General features: G+C 47.8%; 1 protein-coding gene across 1 annotated transcript in view; it reads right to left on the bottom strand.

Moving 5' to 3' along the window:
• Positions 1–17,148, bottom strand: part of MBOAT2 (membrane bound O-acyltransferase domain containing 2) — a 272,749-nt gene that overhangs the window by 61,987 nt on the left and 193,614 nt on the right. Inside the window, exon 6 of the mRNA XM_040427503.1 lies at positions 13,214–13,268. Within this exon, the coding sequence (XP_040283437.1) occupies positions 13,214–13,268 (55 nt within the window). The remainder of the gene's footprint in view (positions 1–13,213; positions 13,269–17,148) is intronic.

Genomic DNA, 17,148 nt, shown 5'->3' with positions numbered 1-17,148 from the left:
TGCAAGTATAAACATGAATGCTCTGTATATGGAGGAACCCACGCGGCCATCTGCTGATCCCGACAGGCAGCTCCCAGACCCCTAGCGCCCTTTAGTGGAAAAGAACCCAGTGAGCGTACTCGCGATGTCCCCGTACCTCGACCTGTACCCCAATAAAAGTGCTGCGTCTCAACTTTGCTTCAGTTTTACTTTCGTTTTTTTCATCCCTTTTTCCAGTTCTCCCACCCATGCTGTTAATTTACCCTCCGCCAAGCGCCACCCAGAGGTTTTGCGTGAAAAAATTCACAAGGAGGCTGAATTAGGGAGAATTGCTGGCCCGTTTAATTTACCCCTCTTCTCGAACATCCGGGTTTCCCCGTTGGGTCTGGTTCCCAAACGGGAGACCGGGAGGTTTCGTCTGATTCACCATCTCTCCTTCCCTAAGGGTGCCTCAGTAAACGACGGCATTTCAAAAGACAATGCATCCGTTTCCTACGTTTCCTTTGATAGGGCGGTCACATTAGTCAGACAAGCAGGAAGAGGGGCTTTGATGGCAAAATCAGACATAGAAGCGGCATTCCGGCTGCTTCTGGTGCACCCAGATTGTTACCATCTTCTGGGTTGCATGGTGGACGGGTATTATTATTACGATACCTGTCTCCCCATCGGTTGCTCCATTTCATGCAATTTTTTCGAGTTATTTAGCTAATTTTTGAATGGGTAATCCGCTATGAGACCGGCTCCCGCTCCATCATTCATTACGTAGACGATTTCCTATTCGTCTCCTCTGGTGATTCTTCCCAGTGTCAATTCCTTTTGAACTCCTTTTGTTTTTTCATGTCCCGTTTTGTCGTCCCACTTTCTGCTGAAAAAACGTTCGGTCTGTCCACCTTCATTACCTTTTTAGGAATTGAGATCGACTCCTCCCTAATGGTTTTTCGACTTCCCCAAGCAGCTCCAGTCTCTGCTGGGTCTATTGGTTTTTGTGTGTCGGGTCATGCCAATGAGCAGGGTTTTTTCCAGGCGGCTATCCTTGGCCATGCGAGGCGTTTCAAAACCTCATCACCAAATGCGTTTAACCCTGCAGTTAAAGCGTGACCTCAGAGTATGGCGTGAATTTCTGCAGGGTTATAACGGTCACACAAGCTGGCAGCTTCCCAAAATTTCTAGCTCTGACCTCTCCCTCTTCACTGATGCCGCGGGATCCACGGGTTTTGGTGCGATTTTGGGTACAGACTGGTGTGCCGCTCCCTGGCCTTCCCAGTGGCGCACAGCTGGTCTTTGCTCCAACATCACTCTGTTAGAATTGTTTCCAATTATAGTCGCCATTAAATTGTGGGGTCCTCGGCTGCAAAACAGGCGTGTCTGCTTTTGGACGGACCATATGGTGGTGATTAATTGCATCAACAAATTGACCTCTTCCTCCCCTCCAGTTTTGTCCGTATTACATCACCTCGTCCTTCGCTGTGTGGAGTTAAACATCTTTTTCAGGGCATCCCAAGTCCCAGGGTTTATCAATGTGGCTGCTGATTCTCTCTCACTTTTTCGTTTGCAGGAATTTTGGGTGTTTGTGTCGGACCCTGCGCTAGAGGGTCTTCCGTGCCCTACTCAGCTTTGGGAAGTACCGATGAACGGCTGATGCCCCTTGTGCGCCTGGGACCTGGTCTGGTTATGGTAAGGCATGGTTAGAATGGGTTGCGCTGTCTGCGGACCAGCCGGTTCACAGTTCTGTGTCTGCACGCCTTAGTGTTACTATTGATTACTTGTTGGCTTTGCGTGCTTCGGGGGTTTCGGTGGTCTTTGTGCAGCGCCGGCTGGAGGGCGTCGGTTTTCACTTTCGTTTGAAAGGATGGTCAGATGTCACCAAGTTCTTTATAGTTTGCCAAGCCCTTAAAGGGTGGCGAAAAGAGTACGTTTGTAGGGAGCCTAGGCGCCCCATTTCATATCAGGTCCTCACTCAGCTTATACAAGCGTTAGACCAGGTCTGCTAATCCACCGCAGAAGTTTCATTCTTCACAGCCACTTTTTGCCTCGCTTTTTTCTGCGCTTTTAGGATCGGCGAACTGCACCCCCAGTCTAGACACCGGCCAGGCGGCCTTGTCCCCTCTGACATATCAGTTTCTGACACGTCTGTCCGCATTTGTATTCGGCGCTCAAAAACTGCTGTTTTTGCCGTTGGGTCTTGGTTCCCTTTGTACCGCCATGACGGCCCGGTTTGCCCTTACAGAGCTGTGGTGAATTATGTCGCCTCACGGTATGATGGAGCCTCTTACTTATATGCCTCGGCACCATCGGTCTACCTCCCTCCGACTATGGTTGACATTCGTTCAGGATCGGGGCGGCCACTGAGGCCGCCAGGGCAGGGTTACCTGATTCAGAAGTACAGCGCATTGGCAGGTGGTAGTCGGCATGCTTTGCTTCTTATGTTCGCCCATGGTTGTTATTATGATTTTCCTTTTCAGACCCTTCCCGCCCCACGGTTTGTTTTCTGGGGCATTCAGATATTCTCTGGGTCGGGCAAAGAGCCGAGTTCAGGCCGGGCGGCCGAAGCCTGGGTTTCCGAAACGTGGAGGTTGTGTGCCATGATATTCGCGGTCTTCGCTGGTCGCAGGCCCTCCCGGAGGCTGTTAATCTCAGCAAAGTGGTACAACCCCCGGGTTTTCCTAGTGGTTCACGCTGGAGGGAATGATCTCTGCATGCTTAAGGTCGCGGAGTTCATTACCCTCATTTGATGGTTTATCAGATTGACATCTAGAGAATTTGAAAGATGTGTCATCTCCTTTCTTTACACAATGGTCTGCTGTAGGATTGGTCATCCAACGTTCCTCACAACGTTCCTCACATCAATAAGGCTTTGGTGCCCATGACCCTGTCACCAGTTTACTTGTTCTCAGGATAGGTCATCAATATCAGATCGGCGGGGGTCCGACACCCGGCACGTGCTGTCTCCCTTCTCTCTTTCTGTCCGCTGCTGCTGTCCCATAGACATACAGCGGAGAGCAGGAAGAGAGACGACACATCCGCACAGCGTGCACCGCCTCCTCATACAGCATCAGCAGGGGTGCCAGATGTTGGACCCCCGCCGATCTGATATTGATGACCTATCCTGAGGATTGGTCATCAATATGAAAAAGTCTGGAGAACCACTTTAATATCAGGTCAGTGATGGTCCAACACCCGGCACCTCCACCAATCAGCTGTTTCAGGCTGCTGCCAGCTCCATAAACTACACAGAGGACAGAGCTTGAAGCAGAAGTCTCCGTCCACTGCGAAGTGGCCATGCCGGGGTCCTGCAACTCAGCTGCTGTCCAAATGAAAGAGCTGAGCGCCAATATACCGGCACCGGAAACTATCCAGCGGAGAGTGGAGCTTTCCATCCACTGTACAGTTGGCAGCTGCCTAAAACAGCTGATGGGTGGGGGTACAGGATGTTGGACCGCCACTGATCTGATATTGATGACCTATCCTGAAGACAGGTTATCAATATCCAAGTCTCAGAAAACCCCTGTAACTATTTTTTGTGAACCTCCTTAGCAGCAGTGAACCGCACACATTTTACAGTGCACATTTTTATAACATGTTTTACGTGGCACACACATGGGCGTAGGAAGCGGGGGGGACGGGGGGGGGGAAGGGATCCCCCCCAGGAAATAATGCGGGGGGGACAGGTATGGTCAAATCCCCCCCAGCGGCAGCGGGGCAATGTGTGCGGCAGCAGCGGGGCAGGCACTGAGATGAGCGCTTCCATTGTGGAAGCGAAGCGCTCATCTCCATAGTGATCTGTTTGTATCGCCGTCCTCAGGACAGCGATACAAACAGAAGGCTGTGCGGAGGAGCAGGGCAGGGAGGTGTGTCCCTTTACTGTTCCTCTGATAGGCTGCCGGCACTACTAGGCCCGCAGCCTATCAGAGGCCGGCGTAGGCGGTGCGATGACGTTATCGCGCCGCCTGAGCCGTACAGCGATGGAGTCGGGACACAGTGACAGGCCGGAAGAGGCCTGCATCGCATCGCTCCAAAGAGGAAAGTATAAGTGTTCATTTTTTTTATTTTATATATACAATAATTTGTTTTACTGGCACATGATTGGGGGGGCTATTACTGGCACTTGATTGGGGGGGGCTATTACTGGCACTTGATTTGGGGGGGCTATTACTGGCACTTGATTGGGGGGGCTATTACTGGCACTTGATTGGGGGGGCTATTACTGGCACTTGATTGGGGGGGCTATTACTGGCACTTGATTGGGGGGGCTATTACTGGCACTTGATTGGGGGGGCTATTACTGGCACTTGATGGGGGGCTATTACTGGCACTTGATGGGGGGGCTATTACTGGCACTTGATTGGGGGGGGGGCTATTACTGCCACTTGATTGGGGGGGCTATTACTGCCACTTGATTGGGGGGGCTATTACTGGCACATGATTGGGGGGCTATTACTGGCACATGATTGGGGGGGCTATTACTGGCACTTGATTGGGGGGGCTATTACTGGCACTTGATTGGGGGGGGCTATTACTGGCACTTGATTGGGGGGGGCTATTACTGGCACTTGATTGGGGGGCTATTACTGGCACTTGATTGGGGGGCTATTACTGGCACTTGATGGGGGGGCTATTACTGGCACTTGATTGGGGGGGCTATTACTGCCACTTGATTGGGGGGGCTATTACTGCCACTTGATTGGGGGGGCTATTACTGGCACATTATTGGGGGGCTATTACTGGCACATGATTGGGGGGGCTATTACTGGCACTTGATTGGGGGGGCTATTACTGGCACTTGATTGGGGGGGCTATTACTGGCACTTGATTGGGGGGGCTATTACTGGCACTTGATTGGGGGGGCTATTACTGGCACTTGATTGGGGGGGCTATTACTGGCACTTGATGGGGGGCTATTACTGGCACTTGATGGGGGGGCTATTACTGGCACTTGATTGCGGGGGGGCTATTACAGGCACTTGATTGGGGGGCTATTACTGGCACTTGATTGGGGGGGCTATTACTGCCACTTGATTGGGGGGGCTATTACTGGCACTTGATTGGGGGGGCTATTACTGGCACTTGATTGGGGGGGCTATTACTGGCACCTGATTGCAGGGGGCTATTACTGGCACTTGATTGGGGGGGGGGCTATTACTGCCACTTGATTGGGGGGGCTATTACTGCCACTTGATTGGGGGGCTATTACTGGCACATGATTGGGGGGCTATTACTGGCACATGATTGGGGGGGCTATTACTGGCACTTGATTGGGGGGGCTATTATTGGCACTTGATTTGGGGGGCTATTACTGGCACATGATTGGGGGGCTATTACTGGCACATGATTGGAGGGGCTATTACTGGCACATGATTGGGGGGGCTATTACTGACACTTGATTGGGGGGCTATTATTGGCACTTGATTGGGAGGGCTATTACTGGCACATGATTGGGGGGCTATTACTGGCACATGATTGGGGGGGCTATTACTGGCACATGATTGGGGGGCTATTACTGGCACATGATAGGGGGGGCTGTTATTACTGGCGCATGATTGGGGGGGGCTGTTATTACTGGCACATGATTGGGGGGGCTGTTATTACTGGCACATGATTGGGGGGGCTGTTATTACTGGCACATGATTGGGGGGGCTGTTATTACTGGCTGATGAGAGGCACTGGGGGGCTGATGAGAGGCACTGGGGCTCTTATCTGAGGTCTGATTGGGGGTCATTCATATTGGGGTCTGAGCTGAGGTGTGATCTGAGGTCTTATTAACATTGGGGATCTTATTGGGGCTGTTAGCTGAGGTCTGATTAACATTGGGGGTCTGATTTGTGGTCTGACCTGAGGTGTAATGAAAAATATTTTTTTCTTATTGTGCCCACTTCCAGCCCGGAGCCCAGCTGCCCAGAGCACTGATCCGGAGCAGCTTGGAGAAAAAGGCCTCACAGTCTCCCACACTCCTTCTGCAGGGCCAAGCCAGCCAGCACCTCAGGCAAGCCAGCCAGCACCCCTGAGAACAAGCCAGCCAGTACCCCTGAGTCTTCAGAACTGTAAGTGGGGGGAGAAGGTTCACACACACACACACACTTAAAATTTAACGATATAAACAACTCGCAGTTTACTGAATAAGAATATACCCGGCGAGCAAAAATGCTGTCCCCCCCCCAGATTTTTGGGGGTTCCTACACCCATGGGCACACACATCACTACAGTTGAATCCATTCCTAAAGAACCCTTAGGGCACACGCACACATGGCGGATATGCTGCGGATTTTACAGTAGCGGCAAAGCGGATGAGAAATTACTAAATCTTATCTACATGCTGCAGACAATTCTCGAAACAGAATCCACACGGAACCTGACCTGCGTTGTGTATGTCAATTTATGCTGCTCATTTCCGCCTCCGATTTCACCATTTGCAACGCAGAAGGGAAATCCGCTGAATCTATGCTATATGTCGATTTTTTCGAATTCTGGGCATTACCCTTCAGGGGCAGATCTTTCACAGCGCAATTTCCGTTGCGAATTTGCTGCTTATCCGCATGTGTTACATGCTGATTTGTCCCAGATTTGCTGAGGATTTCACCCTATGCAAAGGTAAAATCTGCATGGATATCTGCAGCATAAATTGACATGCTGTGGATTTTAAATCCATACCGTAGGTCAGTTTATGCTGCAGATTATTTTTTGCCGCATGTGAGGAACATTTCTTAAAATCTCATTCACCTTGCTAGTCCTGTAAAATGTTGTGGATTTACTGCACACAAAACCTGCAGCATAAAAAAAAGCCACATTTTACATTTTCGGATTATTTTACTATTGTAAACTTCTGATTTATTACCTCTCACCTGTCTGTCTCCTGAGCTCATGCTCACTATTTCTCAACCTCCGTGTTGTATCCATATGTATGGTATCAGGCAGGGGTGCACCACCAATGAGGCCAGGTGAGGCGATCGCCTCAGGCAGAACCAGGTAGGAGCAAGCGAAGAAGGCAGTGGAAGGGCCATGGGTAATGAGCATTTTCATTGTGGCAATGTCACTACCAGAGCTTTGAGACGTTCTCACAGCTCTGTTTCTCCACCCCTGTGATGATGTCACTACTAGAGCTTGGAGGAGTTCTCACTGCTCTGTTTCTCCGCCCCTGTGATGAAGTCTTTACTTTCTGTTTCCTTCCTCCCAGCTGTTCCTCCTGCGGTTGATTTCCCTGCCTTTAAATCACCCCTCCTCCTATTGTAGGGCGTGGATTATATTTCTCATTTCAGTTGTAGCTCTTGCTTGAGTATCTTCACTTGTAGCTATCAGTTCACTGGACCTGTGTTCTGCTGCAGCAAGCACTCAGGATATTGCCAGCTGTCCTTGGATCCGTCTTCTCTGCGGCTGCAGCTCCTTCAGCTAAGTGTGCAGACATTGTTGTGTTCCTGGTTATTTTCTGACTGGATCTGAGGTGGCCACGGTTCCCTCCATATACTGAGCAGGGCACCGGTGGCCGTGCCCCTTCCACTATTGTAGGGGTTACAGTGGTCATCAGTCTTAGGTACGCGGGCATGCCTCGTTCCGCCATTTGGATCCGGGCATGTGCTTTAGCAGCATAGGGAGAGCTTTGAGGGTCTGACAGGGGTCACCCTTTATCCTCCCTAGTTTGGGTCCGGTCAGTAGCTCTTTTTACTGTGTATACTCTTGTTGCTCACATACAACCGTGACAGGCAAAGGGGTTAGGTTAAGAAATTGGCATGGGGGGGCGCCATTTCAGTTTTCGCCTCAGGCAGCAGAAAGGCTAGGTGCACCCCTGGTATCAGGATGTGTAGTGTCCCACTAGGTAAATGTGGGCACTACACAAGGGTCAATTGGGCCACGTTGTTCTCCACCTCCTGTAATTTAATGTGAATTGTCATGTTATTTATGTTTATCTCCTGTGTACCAGGCCTGTAGGGGTGTAATTCCTCCTCCTAGACAGTACAGGGAGCTAGGGAACCCCCTAGTATAAATAGCCAGGTCCAGACCAGAGAGAGGGTGTGTAGTCAGAGCCAGGATTTACTTCAGCCAGAGAGGAGCTGAGAAGTAGCCTCTGACATGCAGCTAGACAGCCCAGGCTTCTAGCTTGCTACCAGGAGAAGGGTTTGCCTCCTGAGAAACCTGAAGTTCCTATAAGAGTACAGAGCAGAGCGATTATTCCAGCCAAACAGAGAGCTGAAGGTCAGAAGGATATATTTAAAGCAAGGAGACATATACCTGAGGAAGTTTTCCCTAATCAAGGATAAAGCCAGCAATAGGGCATACGGGCCTTGGGATAAAGACAGACAGGATTCTGAGGAAAAGTGCAGCCTGATCTGTAAGTGTTTAACCCTCTGAGTATCTTGCAAGAACATTGTACCTGCCAATTGATGTCAAGCCTGCATGTTACTGCCTCTTACTTATGGAGCTTTTGACCAAAGACTGTAAATAGTTAACTGTTCCAGTAAAAGGAAGTTTTGGTTCACTGCAACGTGTGTTCCTCCATTATTACTATAATAAATCGGTGTGCCACCGTTACCAGCACTGGCGTCACGAACTTAAAGGGATCTTGCCACCGGCACATTAAACCTGCAACACCCAGGGCACCTCACCTACCACCTGGCCTGGTCCCTATACACAGAGAGGGCCCCAGAGGATTCATGTGCCAGCCTCTCCATCACTCCTGTACGCCTGCCCAGGGTCTTCTATGAACTGTGAGTACCAAGAGCAACCCTCGTTTCTGCCTATTAACCGTGACCTCACACTCGCTCACCCTGCAGGGCTGCGTACTGCAGATGTAGAAATCCAGCTCTGCTACATCTGTTTGCTTTCTTGTATATACTGCATATTCATAAATCTCTGCTGGCTAGCAGTTCAGCATTTTTGAGGGTCCGTCCTGAACACTGTACTGTTTTGACATCAACCAGCACAATTGGTACAGATTTAGCGGAGCAGTTCACGTGTCCAGATTTTGGATTATGCATGCAGTGAAACATATTGCAGGTAGCTGCTTTACCAGTCACCTGCGGCGTCCTGCTGGAGCCATTTCAGGAACCCATTGTTAGTGGGTAAAGGAGTGGCTCCTGAATGAAGCGGAGCGGTACACTGTGACTACAGCTCCCTGGCTTCTATTCAGTAGACTCGGCTGGCTCCCGCTCACTGCTCAATACAGATCTGTAACATGAAGCCACTCAAACAATGGGATAGGAACAAGAAATTGAGCAAAGTCACAGGCAACTGCTGCGCAGATTAATATGCGGAAATAAATGATTCTGCTGAATGGAGATATGAAGGAAACGTGGCTTATTTTTTAATTATATATAGCATGGCTTTTAAGGATGTTCCCTTGGCAGGGACCAATGTAGGAGGAGTAGGTGGCCGCATAGAACAGCATGGAGGGGGGTTCCATTTATACACGTTAAAAAAAAATTGTAGAGGGAAGCAGCAGTTTGAAAGGAGCGTAAGTGTAACTGGTGGTGGAGGGAATTGGGAAGCATGTATTATATATTGGAATGCTAGGATTAAATGAATTATTTTATCCAACGCCTCTCATGCTAAACTTCAAGGACTAAGGCAGGGGCGCATTCTGAAACCACCTATGATCTGACCCTGATCCTCCGCCTCTGCCGTTCCAGCACTTTCCATTCTCTCCTGGTCTCTGGTCCCTCTCGACACACAAGAAATGGCCGCTTAGCCAGTCACTGTGGGTTACGTTTGACTGGTTATATATTGTGTGTCCGGGGGGACCAGGAAGCAGAGACTGTTGGAAATCCGGGAAAGGTCTAAATGGGAACTGCACAGGATCGGTAGGGTATGACCGTTTATAATTGTACAGCATTCTGTACAGCATTAAAGAAAAATAACCCACTAAACATCTCCTTAAAGGGAACCTGTCATGTGGATATTTGATTATAATCCAACTAATTATATACAATCATTAACTACTAATAAGTGCCTTAGATGTATTCACTTACTGGTGTGACAGATGGTTATCTCATAATAAACACACAAAGATGCCACATGCCACATGCTGATTTGAGTCCAGCGTGATGTCATTGAGTCCAGCGTATATTTAATTCAGAGCTATAGCCACTCCCCTGCTGATTCCTATGGAAAATAACTGTCAATCAGCAGCAGGTAGGCGGGGAGAGTCATCATTATCAGCTGGAGCTTTTCAATACAAGATGTTGGCAGATTGACTGGGTCAATTAAAGAAAGTGACCCAGCATTGTGCTAAGAGAATCAGTCACTTATTTATGTTGCCCTTAGTTAGGACACAATAAAACTGGTGACAGGTTCCCTTTAAATACGCAGTGGTAGACTTTACCACCACACAAACCAAGCAAATGCATGGTGCCCCATCTATCAGTGGGCCCCTGCTGGCCACAAATACCTGCAGCCGGTTCATCTGCGTAGGGGGGCCCTTTCCAGCTGTAGAGCAGTAGCAGAAGTGCCCAGACTACACTGCTGAGCTAAGAGTGGAGCTTAGTGGGCTGATGTGGGTGGGGCTTAGCAGGCTGACAGGGGCAGACCTTAGTAGTATGACGGGACCCACAAGCATAACTTTTCTTTGGGTTCCAAAAATGCCAAATCTATCCTTGGCCATACAAATGAGATAACTATTGGCCAAATGCTTGTTTGGCTGACAGCTCTCTCTCTAAAAGAAAATTCACGGAAAATAATGCACTCATACAATAGATGCAAACATTATATATGGACTAAGCCCTCATTCTAATATGATAAAATCTAAGACTCTCAGCCAATATATTTTTCTCAAAACACATCTGTGCCCGTCTACCCGTGTCAAGGTGAGGGCTTAGTCCATATATAATGTTTGCATCTATTGTGTTATTATTTTTTGTGATTTTTCTTTCACAAATGTAGCCATGTACATCTGCATATTCAGTTACCATATCCTGCAGGATTTTTTGGATCTTTTTCACTGATTTTTTTTATAAGTTTATGTTCTTGAAGGATTGGCACCTTCAATTGTGAATGCGCTCCTATTATCTGGGGAGTAGCATTCATGTGCACTTTTGCCCCCCCTATCCCACAGGCAACCTTGATTAGGTGGTACATATAGCTGTGTGTGCTCCTCCTCTCATTGGTTGCTTGATGCACACAGAGGTAACTAGGAGCAGCACATTATATGTGTAGGGTCTGACCTCCTGAATATAGTTGCCCAATGGCATAGGTAGGTTTAGAGTAGGACCTGCCTGACTGAGATCACCTTGGCACAGATGTGTTTTGATCAAAATATATTGTCTGAGGGTCTCGGATTTTATCATATCAAAATGAGGGCTTAGTCCATAAATTATGTTTGCCTGTATTGTGTGAGTGACATTATTTTCCGTGAATTTTCTTTTATAAATGTTGCCATCTACATCTGCATATTCAATTATCATATCGTGCAGGATGTTTTGTATCTTTTTCATTGATTTTTTGACAGCTATCTCTCGCAAATCACCCATACATATGCATAGTCAGCTTGGCCAAATGGATAGATTAAGACGTCTCCCTAAAAACAAAAGGATCGGGTAGTTGAAATTTAGGCAAATGTCAGAGGGGAGACAAGAAGGATGCAAAACACATTAGATGGTCAGCTGAACCCAGCGAAAATGGTGGGTTCGGACGGCATACATCTAGTGTGTCTGACCAGCTTAATGGTCTCATCAGGGGATGCACATATCTGTGCTGCAATTGCTATATATACAGTGCGCCCAGGGGAGTGGAGGACAGGAGTGGTAGTACTTACTCACTCTGACGCTCCCCTGGGCCATGCAGTGCTGGGAAGGTTGCACCTGTTCTTCCCTTTGTGGCACTCCCTGGTTTTGGGGTTCTGCCTGGAGGTAGTTCAGGTTGCCCTTGGTGGTGTTGACTTTTGAGGTGTGAGGCAATTACAAGGTAGGTTCTTTACTGGCAGATTAGGTTTCAATACAGATGTCACAGTTCAGACTTTTCATGGACAGGCAGATTTTTCACAGATCTCACTGTTATCCCAGCTGCAAAGGTAGTTAACAGGCCAAAGTATCATCTCTCTTGCATCCTTCTGCACTCTCTCTTTTTCTTTCACTTCAATTTTGTACACACAAAACAGAGCCACAATGTCCTCTGGGTGATGTGGAAGTTAGCAGATCCCCAGTCTGCTTCTAAAGTATGTCCAGACTTCCAAAGTCTTTCATCTCCTGGACACGTTAGTTGCAAAGTCAATAGGTTTTGCAGACAGTTTATCTCCACAATCTGTTTTACACGCACCTCCTCTCAACACTGATATGCTCCACAATATGTTTTGCTCTTTCTCCTCAAACACTGGTTTAAATTTAAATTTCTCTACATCTTTGCATCTCTAAAGGGCTGTCCCCTGCTTCTGCACACTTCACTGGCTCTAACCAACTGCATCAGCCAAATAAGCAGTGGACCAGTGCAGTAGCATACCATTACAGTCATTGTATACCAGTCATTGTGTGTGTATTTTCCCATTACTGTGATAATCTATTCACTATGTGGACATTAATATACAATATTCCACAGGTAATATTTCCATGAAACTTTCAGTAACTTTGTAAATACTTTTCTTCTACTGGTTACATGTTTTCTGCTCTCTCCAGGTCTATAGAAAAATTCAGCGAGAAATGCATTGTGGGAGGTCAGATGAAAATGATACTCTGATATTTTTACATCTCTGACAATGGACTGAAGATACTTTACTCTGTGTTTTCAAGAGAGACCAACTCTTAAAGGAGGTCTTCTATCAATGGATGTTTATAACATAGGAAAAGTTGAAAATGTCTGGTGGATATTCCAAGACGTGGATTGGCACTAATTGTACAAAAAAGGGTCCTGTATGTATCCCTCATTTTGGCTCTGACCACAGCAGGGGAAATAGGGCCAAAGAACCACGACTTTCCTGATAGATGGGAATCGCAGTGGTGGGACCTTCACAGACATTTGTTGGAAGACATGCAGCTTGAAGCTCCTTGACCACAATTCAAAATCAGTAACACGGCCTGCACCTACCATGTGCCATTTATAATATAAGTGTCTTCTTATGTGTCTAGGGAGCTTCTAGGCTCCTTCAGGCACTAGGCCTTAAGTGGAAGTGCTACCTCTGCATCCTAAATACCTGTTTCTTGCATATTCTATAGATTTACCATAAATATCTATTAAGGCTCTTGTATTTTTCATTGACAGCATAATAAATCATGACGAGCACAGTACGGTATTATAAATGATAATAAGTATAATATCATCTTACCTAACGGCCAGTCTTCTCTGACTTGGGGTCAATGTTTCTTCTTTACAAAAGATTCCTTAATGGAATGGAAAATAAAAAATATAAGAGGGCTGATCACTGGACATGCCACGCTTCCCCCACACCCTCCGCAACCAGTCCCTATATCCATAAACCCTATAGAACTGTGTTAAAGGGGTATTCCAGGCCCCTGATATGGATGACCTATACTCCGGATAGGTCATTAGAGGGGTTATCCAAACTATAAAACATACCCCCCCCCCCAATGCCTGGGCCCCTCATATTGATTATACTCACCCAGGTCCCTGACACCCGTGTCACTCCTGATCTCCGCACAGCCACCGCTGCATCAAAACAACCGGTGACATGGGGAGCAGCCAATAGCAGGCTGTGACTAGAACGAGCCCCCCTAGCGTCACCCACGATGCTAGGGAGGATCCCCTCGCACTGCCTCTATTGGCTGTTCCCCCCTTCACCGGATGTTTTGATCCACATGACGGAGAGATGCGAAGGTGGCCGTGAGGGGATCAGGAGCAACGTGAGTGCCGGGGAGTAGGGTAAGTATAATCTATATGATAGGCCTGGGCATTGGGGGACATGTTTTATAGCTTGGATAACCCCTTTAATATCAGATTGGTGAGGGTTTGACACTCCATACACCCACCAATCTGATACTCTCTGCATCCTCCAACGCTGGAACTAGCATTCTGAATGGAGCAGGAAGCACAGCTCCGTTCAAAGTGTAGTGGCCGTTCTGGGTTACTGCAGCCAAGCTCCCACTGAAGTGAATGGGAACTGAGCTGCAGTAACCCAGCACGGCCACTACACTTTGAACGGAGCTGTGCTTCCTGTTCCGTTCACGGTGCTAGTTCCAGCGCTGGAGGCTGCAGGGAATCTGATAAGTGGGAGTAGGGAGTGCCAGACCCTCACTGATCAGATATTAATAATTTATACTGGGGATAGGTTAACAATATCGGGAGCCTGGAAAACCCCTATAAGCACTGTAGGACTACATCTCCCAGCATCCTCTGCAGCTGGTGATCCACAGGTTGCTTATCTCATGTTAGAATCTGCAATATACTGTGGTGCAGTTGCCCATTAATCATGGCAGTGTGTAATTACGTAGAAAGCATTCTAAATGACAGGGAAATAGCGACACATTTACATGTATAATTACATTTGCAAGAGCTGAATAAAGAACGGAGTTTAGAAATTCTGAGAGCATTCAATGAAAGCCGCAGAAAGCTGTTTATTTCCATCATAAAATTCTAGGACTTCAAACACATGAGTCTATATAAGCGTGTGTCTCTCACTGTATCCGACTGCAGGGAAATAACACCATAGAAACAAAACTAATAAAAAGGAGCATCATAATAATAATCATATCCAGTTACAATAAAAAGAAATGACTATTAAATAGAATATAAATTCTGGAGTCATCCTCTTCTATCGAGATAAAGGATGTTCTATTGTATTTATAATGTCTGTTGTTATCAGTGCTGGGTAACATTACAGATATAAAAGATACCATAGAGAAATGTCACTCAACTTTATTAGTGTCCTGAATGGCAAAACGAGCAATGATACAGAAACAGGGACTACATCACTGCACAAAGTTTCCAGGGGATCAAGCTGAAATGCAGTGCAATCTACAGGTGTCATGCCCTGCTCAGGCTATGTGCGGAGGTCTGCCAGATTAGCAGCACGTGTGTAGCCGTTTTTGTTTGGAGTTGAGCTATATCCGCCTCCCTTCAGGTGCACTGGGTGGGGTCGTTGGTTTGAGTTTAAATTACGCCCACTCCCAGTGTCCTGTGTGGGGGAAGGGAAGGGATTGATTTTTGTTTTCTTGTGGTTGGCTGTCTAGGCTGTTAGAGAGACGCCTGCCCCCTCCAGGTTCTGAGACAGCAGGCTGCCTCTATCCCCCTTTCACCATCTTAGGGATTTTAGGGAATTTTCAGCCCAGACATGAGGACACGTTATTCCCACCTTCAGGGTCTGAATGTGGGCATAGAAGTATAGGGAGAGCTGGTAGGGATTTGTCAGGAGGTCACCTTGATCCCCAGCTTCTCGTCTAGACACTTGTTTGTTTATTTTCTGTGTATCTGGTATCCTGTCCGCCGTGACAACAGGTGGCATGTTATAGAGCAGGAGGAGCTGATTGATATCTAGTTTATGGTTCATTTAAACCTCACCTTGTTCCAGTGGGTGGTGCTGAGTGTCAGCTATCTCTGTACGCACAGTCATACAGGGAAGGGTATTAATCACTGCTTAGGACCGCCCACTGGACTCCTAAGGCCAGAATATGCAGAGGGTTAAATGAATAAAATACAAGTTAGGACTTGTTCACATTAGTGTCAGTGACTCTGCATGGGGCTGCCATCAATTCCATGAAAAACAGCAGAGAGAAAGGTCCTGCATGCAGGACTCCCACAGGAAACCGAACGGACCCCATTATAGTCAATGGGATCAGTTTGGCTCAGTTCAGGTCAGTTATGTGCCATATGCAGCACTTCCTCTATTTTCCTTCCACTAAGCCACAGTTTTGGAGGCTCGGATGCGGACCCATTCACTTCAATGGGGCCGCAAAAGACGCGGACAGCACTCCGTGTGCTGTACGCATCCGATGCTCCGTTCCATGGTCTGCAAAACAAATATAACCTGTCCTATTCTTGTCCACGCGTTGCGGACAAGAATAAGCAGTTAAACGATTTGCGGACCGCAAAACACACAACGGTCGTGTGCATGAGGCCTAACAGAGCAGAACAAGCAGTAGTGTGAACTGACCCTAAGGCCTCATGCACACGACCGTGCCTTTTTTTGCGGTCCGCAAACCGCGGATCCACAAAAAACTGAAGCCGTCCGTGTGCCTTCCGCAATTTGCGGAACGGAACGGGCAGCCCATTGTAGAAATGCCTATTCTTGTCCGCAAAACGGACAAGAATAGGACATGCTATATTTTTTTTGCGGAGGCACGGAACGGTGCAACGGATGCGGACAGCACACGGAGTGCTGTCCGCATCTTTTGCGGCCCCATTGAAGTGAATGGGTCCGCACCCGAGCCGCAAAAAATGTGGCTCGGATGCGGGCAACAAAAACGGTCGTGTGCATGAGGCCTTATACTGAACCTTTTCCTACATAACTATATATCAATCTGCTCAGCTCCTCCTGCTCTGTAATTAGAAGAAACGAGACGCTGAACTTTACGTGCAACGTGTGGACCTTAGGAGGCGCACTGACACAACCGGTCATAGACAGTATTTAGGTTTCAGCTATTTTCATTTTATTCATAGACAACGCGTTTCGGGGTACTGGGGACCCCTTTATCAAGTCTGGATCAGATCAGCAGAGCGGGTGCTGCTGCTGATTCCGAATGACACGAGGAGGACGCTGACTATGACCGGTTGTGTCAGTGCGCCTCCTAAGGTCCACACGTTGGACGTAAAGTTCAGCGTCTCGTTTCTTCTACCGTTACCCGAGTGGCAGGGTGGCTCCTGCCCAAGGCGACCGGATGAATCTAAGCTGCACCAACCGTTGCAATTCTCTGCTTTTGGCCTTCATTGTGGTTGCGCCCAAATTGCTGCAACCCCAATAGGTGAGCAAACTACCTCCTATAATAGATTTTATCTTTTATTGAACATACTCACCCTATGAGCGCCTTTCTCTATTTTTATCGCCACAACTTGCTGTAATTAGAAGCTCAGCCGATCCTGCCCAAATCTGCAGGTTCAGTGAAGGTTCATCTAGTATGTATGGGGATCATAAAGGAGTTGTCCACCTTTTACTAAATGATAGCCTATCCTCAGGATAGCTCATCAGTGGAGGTCAGACACCTCACACTCCTGCTGGTCAGCAATAGTTTCAGTGCCAGAATTAGACAGCTCCCTCTACCTTGGTGGACTGAGCTTGTCACTGTTGGACCCCCACCAATCAGCTAGCAA

The sequence above is a fragment of the Bufo bufo genome, chromosome 4 (assembly GCF_905171765.1).
Source record: "Bufo bufo chromosome 4, aBufBuf1.1, whole genome shotgun sequence".
In the NCBI taxonomy this organism is placed as follows: Eukaryota; Metazoa; Chordata; class Amphibia; order Anura; family Bufonidae; genus Bufo; species Bufo bufo.
The sequence above is the reverse complement of the archived record's forward strand: the minus strand, read 5'-3'. Positions and strand labels throughout refer to the sequence as shown.